Source organism: Otolemur garnettii, unplaced genomic scaffold, assembly GCF_000181295.1.
Source record: "Otolemur garnettii isolate 467f Iridium unplaced genomic scaffold, OtoGar3 scaffold00120, whole genome shotgun sequence".
Classification (NCBI taxonomy): Eukaryota; Metazoa; Chordata; class Mammalia; order Primates; family Galagidae; genus Otolemur; species Otolemur garnettii.
The window spans coordinates 2,465,243-2,478,070 of NW_003852515.1; the positions used below are offsets into that span (position 1 = coordinate 2,465,243).

Below are 12,828 nucleotides of genomic sequence, written 5' to 3' on the forward strand. Positions count from 1 at the left end.
AAAAAAAAAGAATATGTATGAGGTCTGTGTGGAAAGTATCCAGCCATTGTTAATATGCACTATTTTTCATATTTACATGGCTGGCTATTTTATGGACAGCCCTTGTATTTATATTTATACCTCTCTCTTTTTCCAGGTTCAAGAAAATTGGTTAGAGGCCGGGCATGGTGGTTCATGCCTGTAATCCCAGCACTCTGGGAGGCCAAGGTGGGTGGATCACTTGAGCTCAGGAGTTTGAGACCAGCCTGAGCAAAAGCGAGACCCCATCTCTACTAAAAATGAAAAACTGAGGCAAGAGTATCTCTTGAGTCCAAGAGTTTTGTTAGGCCTAGTGGGCCTAGGCTAAGACAGAAAGGTGTCAGGCCTAAGCTATAATGGAAAAATACCAGTTAACTCCTGGAAAATTTCTGGATTGAAAGCTTTCAAAAAAAAAAAAAAAGTGAAATCAGTCTAGTTCACTCCCAAGAAAGATGGGAAAGTACTAATTAACTTCTTGCTTCTAGTTCACTCCAAATTTCTTGCTTGGCTAACTCCCTGGGAAATAGACCAGGAGATACCAACTGTGCCCAGACTGACTTTTAAACAATACCAAGTGGGAAAAGTACTAAAACTAAGATGTATGGGGGCAAGTAATAAAACCAAGATATATAGGGGGAAAATATTAACACAAGGATATATAACATATGACTAATAACCTCAAAATTCTGCTTCTGTACAGTGCTTGCTGGCTACCCTACCTGATGCACTTAGGCAGCCTGCATGCCAGCTAGGATGCAGACCAAGCCTTAAAAACCCAGCCCCCTTAAAGCACTCGGAGTTGCTCTCAGAAACCCCATGTTGGGACACTGAGGCAGTCACTGGCCAGCTCTTAAAAAAAAGGACTCCTCTTTAAATTTAACTTGTTTGGCAGTGTGGTCTTTATGGAACTCCTGGGCATAACAGTTTGAGGTTGCTGTGAGCTATGATGAAATAGCACTCTACCAAGGGTGACAGTGAGACTCTTGTCTAAAAGAAAAGAAAAGAAGACTGGGTAGGTTCTTTGTTGTCTGTTGTCTAAGCCCTTTGTTAACTTATGTCTTACTGCCTCTAATTTTAGACTTCGTGAAATCATTCTTCATTTTTTCTACCTATAAAATAGTGCTCTTGCCAAGAATATCATTTTGCTGTGACAATTGAGCTTATCTTTTGATGGGAAAATGTTCCTGTACATTAATAATTGATGATAATCCATAAAAACCATTTTAATCTGATACATCATTTAATTCATCTTTTCAAATTACAGGGTGTACTGATGGTAGGACCCCCAGGCACTGGTAAGACTATGCTAGCTAAAGCTGTTGCCACTGAATGTGGCACAACATTTTTCAACGTTTCCTCTTCTACACTGACATCTAAGTATAGAGGTGAATCTGAGAAGTTAGTCCGTCTCTTGTTTGAAATGGTGAGTGATGATATATTCAGATTTCATAGTACTATTTGTATGGGTATATGATGCCCCTATAAATCTAGGTCTGTTCACCTAGAAATCTTTTGAAAAGGGCAGTGTAGTTGCATTTTAATAGTTCCTGACACACTAGGAAGAAATGGGGTGAGGGGGTTTGTGGGGGTAATTGATGTGTATTCAATGTATCTTTCTCTCTGAGGTAAAGGATGCCATTTGCCATCCTGTTCAGTGAGGATAAAGGAAGAGACTTTGCTATATTTGTGGGTTGACTGGTATTTCTGAATCACTAGTGAACTGATGGAGTAGAAGAAGAATTTAATATATATTTAAAAAATCAGTTAGAATCTGATCTGTCTCTAAAGTTTGTTCATTTTTCATAAGGGATCTGCAATAATTACAAAGAATATATATTTGAGGGTAGAGGTTGATTTATTTTTTAAAATATATTTAAATGATCTTTATCAATCAATTAGAATAAAAAATAGCATTATACAAGCAGAAGATAGAGAAGACAAATTACATTTCAGCAACACATATTAATTATTGTATATTTATATATTTTTAAAATATTTCTTTAAAACTTTAAAACCCATTTGGATATTAATCCCAAAGTAATCAACAAATGGCCAAGACTAATTTTGCAAAATTCTGGCAAAAATGTACTATAGAATTGGGATCTTTTTAATATATTTTTTTCTCTTTTTAATATTTTTAAAATAATTTTCACATTCTAGATCTTTGATCTGTGTCTACCTAATGCAAATTTTCTCTTGACATCAGAGATGGAAATTGAGAATTTGGTTACTAATATTGAATAATTATACATCTATACACACACGTTGCATTTTTACCACAATGGAAATATTTATTGGAATTAAATACATTATTTATAATTTTAAAGTTCTATCTTTTTCACCTCTGCCTTTCCAGCCTCATTACAGGGCAGGAACACATAGACATTTAATACATACTTTCTAAGTCAAAGAATAGTACTACAAAGTTAAAAGATATTTTCATTATGGAAATTTCCAAACATGAAAGTAGAAAGAATAGTATAATGAATCCTTATATATCTGTCACCTAACTTCACCAACCATATAACTTTCATTTTCAGAAAAAAATTTTTTCTGATGTGAATGATTTATTTATCCTCTGTTAATAACTGGATGGTAGCATTAAAACAGTGAGAAATTTCTACTCTCTTTCACCATGTTTTAAAAGAAAATGGTATTTAAAAAAATATTCAGGTTATTTTATGTGATCATTGAATTATTTCTTTAAAACATTTTCACAAAGGCTAGATTTTATGCTCCTACCACGATCTTCATTGATGAGATAGATTCTATCTGCAGTCGAAGAGGAACCTCTGATGAACATGAGGCAAGTCGCAGAGTAAAGTCTGAACTACTCATTCAGATGGATGGTAATTGATATTTAATTATTGTATCAAAATTTATCTTTAGTTTTTGAATTTTGTATAAATCTATACTTTGGAAATTCTCAATGAATGGACTAGAAGGTAGCCTAAATTTTTAGAGATGAGATTCGCTCTGTCTCAGGCTGGTCTTGAACTTGTGAGTTCAGGCAATCCGCCTGCCTTGGCCTCCCAGAGTGCTAGAATTACAGGAATGATCCACCACACCCAGCTGGCAGCCTGAATTTTTAAAAATGATTTCCTTATTCGTGCACTCAGAAAGCATTTTATTGTGTACTTGGCTATAAATCATGTACCATTTCAGGTTCTAAAGTTACAAAGAAAAGACTATTATCGCCTTGAAGGAGCATAGAGCAAAGGTTCTACAGATGTTATCCAGAGTCCCCAAGGGTCCTTGAGTCCCTTTATAGAGTATGTAAGTTCCACAGTATTTCCATAGTAATATCAAGACATTATTTAGGCCTAGTACAGTGGCTTACATCTATAATCCTCGCACTCTGGATAGCCAAAGCAAATGAATTGCTTGAGCTCAGTCATTTGAGATTAGCCTGAGCAAGACCAAGACACGGTCTCTATAAAATAGAAAAAATACCCTGGTGTTGTGGCTCATGCCTGTAATCCCAGCTACTTCTAAGAAAGTTGAGGCAAGAGGATTTCTTGAGCCCAGGAGTTTGAGGTTGTGAGCTACGATGCCATAGCCCTCTACATAGCCCTCTAGCCTAGGGCAACAGAGTGAGACTCTATCTCAAAAAAAAAGACATTATTTGCTTGTTTTAGTCTCATTCTCTCACATGTATACAGGAAAGTTTTCCAAAAGTTACAAGAAGTAGGGCATCATAAAAGATGGAGAGTAGAAACGGATAAGAATCCAGCTATTCTCTGTTTGGATATTAAAGAAATTTGTAAAAATGTAAAAAAAAAGCCATTTTTCTTGCTAGTTATTTTTGGTTTTAAAAAATATATAAGTAAGTAGTGGATTTATTATTTTGAAATTAATATTTTAAAATTTCTGTTTTAGGGACAGTATTGTTAACTAGTAGCCTCACTCTTCTTCTGTAGCCCTCACTTTTGTTCTGATGTGTCATTCCCTCTTTTGTCTATTTGCGTCTCCACCTGTGCTTTTAACCTGTTTTTCTAGACTGATACTGATTTCTAACAATCTGCCAAGTAATCCTCTTGGGAATGTTAACTGATAAGAGATTATGTTCTTCTTCTTTTGGTATTCTACATCTTCAGGAGACTTTCCTGAACACAGAAGGAATCTAATGGTGTATTCTGCCTGGGAAAAGTTAATAAAGGTAATTGAGATACAGGACTATCCTTAAGCTGCTAGACAAGGCTACAGACTACATCACGGCTTTGCTGTCAACCAGAGTGTAAACAGCCTCTTCTAGTATAAAGGAGGCAAAACTTTGCTCAAGATTCAAGTAACAGGTGCATTTTAACCCCATGCCCTGGAGTTAAAGCAGAACAAAAGAAAGGAGGAAAAAGAAAGAAGAAAGTTGAAGGGAAAAAGGAAGCAGAAACCACACGTGAGGAGAAACTAACAAAAAAACCTGCTTTGGTAATATCAAGAACCAGAACAGATCAGCTTCCCCAGGGATTACAAAGGAGCTACCATAGAAGATTCCAACTATAACGAAATTTTGGAAATGACAGAAATGGAATTTAAATTTTGGGTGGCAAATACAATGAAAGGAATGGAAGGGAAAGTAAAAAAACAGCAGAAAAGTTTAAAAATGATCACAGGGAATAAACAAAATCATAGATAAAGTCACCAAGAATCTGGAAATTAGAAAGAATACAATGGAGCTTAAAGAATTGAAAAACTTCCAGAATATAGTAGAAAGTTTCAATAATAGATTAAACCATGGAGAAGAAAGAATCATAGAGCTTAAAGACAAGGCTCTCAAGCTAACCCAGTCATTTAAAAAAGCAGAGACGAGTAAAAGCAGAGCAGTCTCTCATAGGACTATGCAGTGTACAAACATAAGAATTATAGGTATTACAAGAGAAGAAGAGAGTCCCAAAAGCATGAAAGCTCTAGTTGGTGATATTATAGTTGAAAAATTCCTAAGCATCACACAAGATTCATACATACACTTATTAGATAGATATTGAAGCCCAGGGTGACTCAATCCAAACAGAGGATCTTCTAGACACATTGTAATTAGCCTGGCCAAAGTCAAAATGAAAGAGAAAATTCTGCAAGCAGCCAAGCATGAGCAGCATCTGACTGTAAGGATAAACCAATTACGTTAACACCTAGCTGATTTCTCAGCAGATACTTTACAAGCCAGAAGGGAGTGGGCATCTATCTTTAATCTTCTCATACAAAATAACTGCCAGCGTAGGATTCTGTATCCTGTAAATCTAAGTTTCATATTTGATGGAGAAATCAAGTCTTTTACTGACAAGTATACATTGAGTCAATTTGCTACTATAAGACTAATTATTCAGGAAGTACTCAGATCTTTTTTATACACAGACTAATACACGGATCCCCAGCAAAGAAAAGATACCTGGAAACTACAAGACAAAGCCTAGCTACCACTATGGCCCAAGTGATAAAATAAGGCAACAGAATTGCACACAGTGAGACAAACAAATCCACTCTACGCATCAGTTCTCTCAATAAATGTGAACAAAGAGAATTCTCCACTCTAGAGACAACAACTGGCTGAGTAGATTATAAAAATATAAATCAAGTATATGCTGTTTTCAGGAAACACATCTACTGCCCTCCCATCCCCAGGCAAATTAATACTTAGAGTAAAGGGATGGAAAACAATATTTCGTGTAAATGGAAACCAAAAGAAAGTGGGATTTGTTTTCATATTGTAGATACTATTGACTTTAAAGGAAGAAAATTAAAGAAAGACAAAGATAGGCACTGTATATTGGGGGTCAAGTGAGCAATTCAACAAGAAGACATATCAGTCATAAATATGTATGTACCCAACTTAAATGCACTCATGTTTTATAAAGCAAACTCTACTTGGTCTGAACAGTATGATAAACAACACCACCATAATCATACCTAGGGACTTCAACCCACTGACAGAACTGTACAGATCCTCCAAGCAGAAATCAAACAAACATTAGACTTAAACATTACTCTAGAAAAAAATGGGCTTAACAGACATATACAGAACATTTCACTCCAATATTACTGAATATATGTTCCTCTAATCAGCTCATGGATCATTGTCCAAGATCAATCGTATCTATATCACAAATCACCCTCAACAAATTTTAAAAAGTGGAATATACCTTGTATCTTTACAGACCACAGTGGAATAAAAGTAGAACTCAATTCCAACAGAAACACTCATCCCCACACAAAGTCATGGAAACTAAACAACCTATTGCTAAGTGATACCTGGGTCAAGGAGAGGATAGAGATTGAAATCCATAAATTGCTTGAACAAAATGACAGTGAGGCCGTTAGCTACTACAACCTGTAGGACAGTCCTCGCGCTACACAGGCGTGAGTTCTCCTTATTAGTTGGTGCTGCTTGTGGGTTGATGGCTGTATGGCGGTGGCAGTCACAGATAGTCTCTGGCATCACGAGTGGCTTCAGCAGTGAGAAGCACGCCACACCCTTCACCCTTGAGTACCAAGTCTTCCTCAAAAATGAAAAAGGACAATATACATATCTCTATTTCATGATATTCCAATTTCTGCAGATAAGGATATGTTCCACATGGTAGTTGAAGTACTATGCTGGTCTAATGAGAAAATGGAGATTGCTACAAAGGACCCTTTAAGTGCAATTAAACAGGATGTGAAAAAAGCAAAACTTTGTTATGTTGTGAATTTGTTCCCTTATAAAGGATATATCTGGAACTATGTGGCCATCCCTCAGACTTGGGAAGACCCTGGACATAATGATGAAGATACTGGCTTTCGTGGCAACAGTGACGTGTTGAAATTGATGTGTGTGAAATTGGAAGTAAGGTATGCATAAGAGGTGAAATAATCTGGGTAAAAGTTCTGGGCATATTGGCTATGATTGATGAATAGCATACTGACTGGAAAGTCATTGCCACTAATGTGGACAATCCTGATGCTGTAAATTATGATATTTATGATGTCAAACAACTAAAACCTGGCTACCTAGAAGCTACTGTGGACTGGTTTAGAAGATACAACGTTCCTGATGGAAAACCAGAAAATGAGTTTGCTTTCAATGCAGAATTTAAGATAAGGACTTTGCAACTGTTAGAAAGCATTAGTGACTAAGAAAACAGATGGGAAAGGAATCAATTGCATGAATACAACAGTGTCTGAAAGCCCCTTCAAGTATGATCCTAATACTGCCAAAGCCATTGTGGATGCTCTGCCACCACCATGTGAATCTGCCTGCATACTACCAACAGATGTGGGTAAGTGCTTCCATCACCAGAAAAACTAATGAGATTTCTCTGGAATATCAGCTAATACTTCTGCATCCTATTCATCTGGAAGTATTAGATATAAAAGTAGTAGCCTCTCCAAGCCTTAAATATGTAGAACTCATCTAACTAAAGCAAATTCTGCTGTAAACAATCCAATATATTCACAATGTTATCTGTCCAAAGCATTTTTCATATGTCAACTAAGATAACTTTAGTACATGCTTAAATATAAAAGCAGTTGTAATTTGGATGTTATTTGTGAATAGATGCATAAGAAAAGCACATATTGGATGTATATGTTTACTGTGTGTTGGGAAATAAAATTATTTTACTGAAAAAAATAAAACCTGTGGGATACTGCAAAAGCATTCCTGAGGAGGAAATTGATTGCCTTAAATGCTCACATCCAAAAATCTAGAAGAGTGAAAAGCAATTTAATGAATCATCTCTAGGAAGTTGAAAAAGAAGAGCAATCTAATCCCAAACCCAGCAAAAGAAATAACCAAAATCAGATGACAACTAAAAGAAACCCACAACAAAAGTACCTTTGAAAAGATAAAAAATCTGACAAACCTTTGTTCAGATTAACCAGAAACAAAAAAGTAAGATCTCTAATAAACTCAATCAGAAACAAAAAAGAGGGAAATAATCACAAATATCACAGAAATACAAAACATCATTACATTATAGAGATTATGTAGCAAATCTCTATATCCAGAAATTTGAAAATATGAAGGAAAAGGACAAATTCCTAGATTCACACTACCTCCCTAGACTCATCCAGGTAGAAACAGAACACTCAGACAAATACCAAGCTTTGAAATTAAAACAATAAAAAATCTTCCTACCAAAAAAAAGTCCCAGACCAGACAGAAGAGCTGGTACCCATATTGGAGAATCTGTTCCATAACACTGAGAAGGAAGAAACCCTCCCCAACTCCTCCTGTGAATTAAACATCACTCTGGCAACCAAAACCAGGAAAGGACATAGCAAAATAAGAAAACTACAGACCAGTATTTTTAATTATTTTAAATAATTGCATTGTCACCAAATTCTTGTGGTGACAGTGACCCCATTGATGTGTGTGAAATTAGAAGTAAGATATGCACAAGAGGTGAAATAATCATATCTTACTCTTAATTGAGTAAAAATACTCAATAAATTCTTAGCTAACAGAATTCAGCTACACATCAAAAAAATAATTCATCACAACCAAATGGGCTTCATCCAGGGATACAAGTCTGGTTCAATATACACAAATCTATAAATGTAATTCACCCCAGTAGTAAAAACAAAAACTACATGATTCTCTCAGTTAATGCAGAAAAGCATTTGATGAAATTCAGCACCCTTTTTTGATAAGAACACTTAAGAAAATTGGCATAGATGGGACATTACTAAAATTGACAGAAGCAATCTTGAGCAAACCAAGAGCCAACATTATATTGAAGAGACAAAAACTTAGTGTTTCCACATAGAACAGGAGCCAGAAAAGATGTTGTTTACTGTTGCCACTACTGTTCAACATAGTGCTGTAAGTCCTACCCAAAGTGATTGGACAAGAGAAGAATATCAAGTGTATCCAAATTGGGATAGAGGAGAAAAGAAGTAAGATGACTGACTAGAGGCAGCTTTTGGCAGAGGCTCTTGTCCACAGGGAGAGCTAAGGGACAGAATGGACTCAGTCAAGTTGAAGGTAGGGAGCTAAGCTAAGAAAGAAGAGATAGATAACTGAACACCATCTCTAGAGGCAAGCTGCGATTCCAAGAAAACAGACTCTAGGTACAAAACCCATCATCAAGAGAACAAGAGATCCCTTCCACTATAAAGAGGATAAGAGACCCCTTCCCCTAAGAGAGGCTCACTGTGTGCCCTCTGCAATCAAGCAGGGAACAAAGGACCTCTTATTTTATCCCATGGAAAGAGCCTATAAACACTGGGCTTCCTCCAGGGAGGTGCCACTTGTGAGCCTAGGCATCATCCTGCTCAGCATAAAATGGAACCAGTATTTCCCCTGCAACTCTGAACTACCAATCCCCCTCCCCCCTTTGCCTAGCGGACTGTAGGCCTGCCCCATGCAGAGCCCAGAGTGTTTGGCAATTCTGGCGAGGCCTGGGCATACTGGGCTACTGGACAGCAGTGTGGAAACAGTGACTCGAGTGGAAGTTGGGGTTCTCAGGGAGAGAGGGACATGCAGGAGACAGAGATGTACCACGCTATGGTTATGCCCTGGAAGGAAGCAGGCTTCAGCCCCTTTGGGTTGCCAGTGGCAGTGTGCAGTAGGGGTGAGGTGGTGACCGGGTGGGAGAGAAAAATGCACGATGATGGTGTGGGTGGAGGCACTCATGCCTCTGGTCTGAATTTGAAGGCACACTCCCCTAATACCATTGCCAACTGGAGGGAACTGGTCTTCAGTCCCTCAGAGTTGCCAAGGACAGTGTGTGGCAGGGGAGGAGATGCTTATTCTCCTTTTACTCAGGCAGGTGTACCACCACCCCCTGGACTACGTTGTTCACTGGAGGGAACCAGGCTCCAGCCCAGTGGGGTTGCCATCAGCAGTGGGGAGTGGAGGTGGGTATGGAGGTGCTGACACCTCTGGACTGACTCTTTGGCAGGGTACACCTTCCTAACCCCATTGCTCACCAGAGGGAATAGGAGAGATTCCTGCCTCTCGGGTCTTTAGGAGGGAACTGCCTGTGGATTTGTACTATTGGGTTGCTGGAGACACTTTGCACTCTCCCTGTTGAGCAGTGATTGTATAGCCTAGAACCATCAAATTAGAATTCTTCACCTGGGTTGTCCACCCAGGAACCCTCCAACGTTGAGTGGCACTCATTTTGTAGCAGGAGGGACTGATTCTTTTCCTCTAGTTGTTGCTGGTGGGAGTGGGACACCACAATTGCTCCTGTCTTTCCCCAGCTGAGATTGCAGTCTAATACCACAACTCATTAGGATTGTATAGAGGCTGGCTGACTATAAGACAGAGCCAGCTAGCACTATCACACCAAGCAGGTCCTCAGAGTCTCTGGCTGCAGCTTTAAAGCTCTAGGGGAAAAGCCACAATCACCAGCCCCAGCTCATTGGTAAAGGACTGGTTAACTCCACTTCCTGGGGCCCTCAATCCAGACTCAGACTACCAATTTTACTAGCCAAACTGTGGAAAATAATCATGGTGTAGAACCAGTGGAAGAACGCTGGCAACATGAATAACTAGAGTAGATTAACTAACCCAAGGAATGACAAAGGAGATACAACAGAAGATGCCATTCATAGCCAAATTGTAGAATTGTTAGAAATAGAATTCAGAATATGGATGACAAATAAAATGAATAGAATGGAAGGAAAGATGGAAATGGAAGTCCAAAGAGTTGTTCAAAAGTTATCTCAAGAAATTATTGAATTCAAAGAGAAAATCATCAAGGATATGGACATAATGCAGAGCTTAAGGAAATGAAAAAGTTATTTGAGGAGTTCTAAAATACAATAGAATCCCTCAGAAATACAGTTGAGCAGCCAGAAGAAAGGATCTCTGAAGTTGAACACAAGGCTTTTGAATGAGCCCAAGCACTCAAAGAGGCAGAAAAATGGGAAGCAAAAGTTGATCATTCCCTGAGACAGTTGTGGGATCATTCCAAAAGATCAAACATACGATTTATAGGAATTCCTGAAGGAGAAGAGGATGGTCTTAATGGCGCAGATGCTTTACTCCAAGAGATTATGGAGGAGAATTTCCCAAGCAGTGTAAGAGATACAGAAATTCAGATAGGCCATTGCCGCAGCCATGATGTTGAAACTAAAGAAGTAGAATCAGGGCCACTTATTGCTGCCGCAGCAGCACCTATTACCAGAGAGGGAAGAGACTGGAGATGAGGAGGATGGGAGTCCTGTCGGACCACGCAGCCTTCTGGGCCCTCCCCCCTGATGGCCAATGGAAAACCTGGTGATCCCAAGTCAGGAAATCATAGAGTAGGAGAAGATATTTGGAACAAATATAACCAATAAAGAGCTCATATCTAGAATGTACAAAACACTTGTCCAGACAATCTATTAGGAAAACTGACAAAAGACCAGAACAGACACCTTATAAAATGGAGATCTAATTGAACAAGAAATGTGAACAAGTACTCAGCATCATTTGCAAGATAAAAACATAACACTTTGAAATTGGAACTCTTGCATGCTGCTGGTGGGATTGTAAAATGATGTAATCACTATGAAAAAGAGTGTTGGTTTCTCAAAAAGTTAAAAATAGAACTATGATATGACAGTCCCACTTATATCCTCCCAAACTGGAAGTAGGATCTTGAAGAGGTATTTGCACATCCATGTTCATAGTAGTAGTATTCACAAAGCCAAGAGGTGGAAGCAACCCAAATGCCCATTGACAGAAGAATGGATAAACAAAATGTGATGCATTCATACAGTGGAATACTATTCAGCTTTATAAAAGAAAAAAATGCTCTCACATACTACAATATGGATCAACTTTGAGGACATTATGCTAAGTGCAATAGAAGATAAGTACAATGGGTCAAGTGTAGTGGCTCATTCTATAATCCCAAAACTTTGGGAAGCTGAAGCAGAAAGAGTACTTGAGGCCAGGAATTTGAGACCAGCCTCAGCAACAGAGTGAGACACGCATATGTGCCCAACACCCATCTACAAAAAATAAAAAGATTAGCTAGGCACAGTGACACACTTGTAGTCCCAGCTATTCAGAAGGCTGACAGAGGAGGATCATTTGAGCCCAGAAGTTTGAGGCTTCAGTGAGCTGTGATCATACCACTGCACTCTTGCCAGGGGTACAGAACAAGACTCTGTCCCTAAAAATACATTTTTTAAAAAGGCAAAAAAAGAAAAAGAAATTCAGATAGTAGACAGTTTCAGAACCCCAGCAATACTCAGTCCAAATAAAGCATCTCCTAGACACATTGTAATTAACTTTGCCAAAGTTGATATGAAGGAGAAAATTCTATAAGCAGCCAAATGTAAGAAAAGCATTACCTGCAAAGGGAGAAATATTAGAATGACTGCAGACCTTTTAGCCAAAACTTTTTAAGCCAGAAGAGGATGGTCATCAACCTTAGATCTCCTAAAACAAAACAACTTTCAGCCCAGGATCCTGTATCCAGCTAAACTGAGTTCCATTTGTGATGGAGAAATCAAATACTTTACTGGCATACACATGTTGAGGAAATTTGCCATAATTAAACCAGCTCTCCAGGAAATACTCAGGCTCAGTTTCCATAATGACCAGCAAACTGGCATTAAATTCTCCTAGAATTTATCCAACAAAAACTAACCTCCACAATAGTGAAAGAGTTAAAAATTTTCACTAGACTTTTGAAAATATGACAGGCAAAACACTACCCACCAGTTCTCTCTATTAATGTGAATGGCTTAAATTGTCCACTAAAAGGCGTAAACTCAGGCCAGGTGTCTGTTGTCCACAAGAGACTCATCTTACCTGAAAGGATATAAAAAGACTCAGGGTAAAGGGATAGACATCTATAATACAGGCAAATGGAAATCAGAATAAAAGCAGGG

The 12,828-nt window shown here is 38.2% G+C and overlaps 1 protein-coding gene and 1 pseudogene across 4 annotated transcripts in view; both read left to right on the forward strand.

Annotated features, from left to right (window-relative positions):
- Positions 1 to 12,828, forward strand: part of KATNAL1 (katanin catalytic subunit A1 like 1) — a 130,837-nt gene that overhangs the window by 87,625 nt on the left and 30,384 nt on the right. For all 3 annotated transcript variants that reach the window (XM_023517752.1, XM_003797607.3, XM_023517751.1), the window contains exons 7-8: positions 1,283 to 1,441; positions 2,741 to 2,867. In XM_023517752.1, the coding sequence (XP_023373520.1) occupies positions 1,283 to 1,441; positions 2,741 to 2,867 (286 nt within the window). The remainder of the gene's footprint in view (positions 1 to 1,282; positions 1,442 to 2,740; positions 2,868 to 12,828) is intronic.
- On the forward strand, positions 4,218 to 7,621 carry LOC111727731 (annotated as a pseudogene). Its single transcript, XR_002775207.1, has one exon. The product of XR_002775207.1 is annotated as an inorganic pyrophosphatase pseudogene (transcript).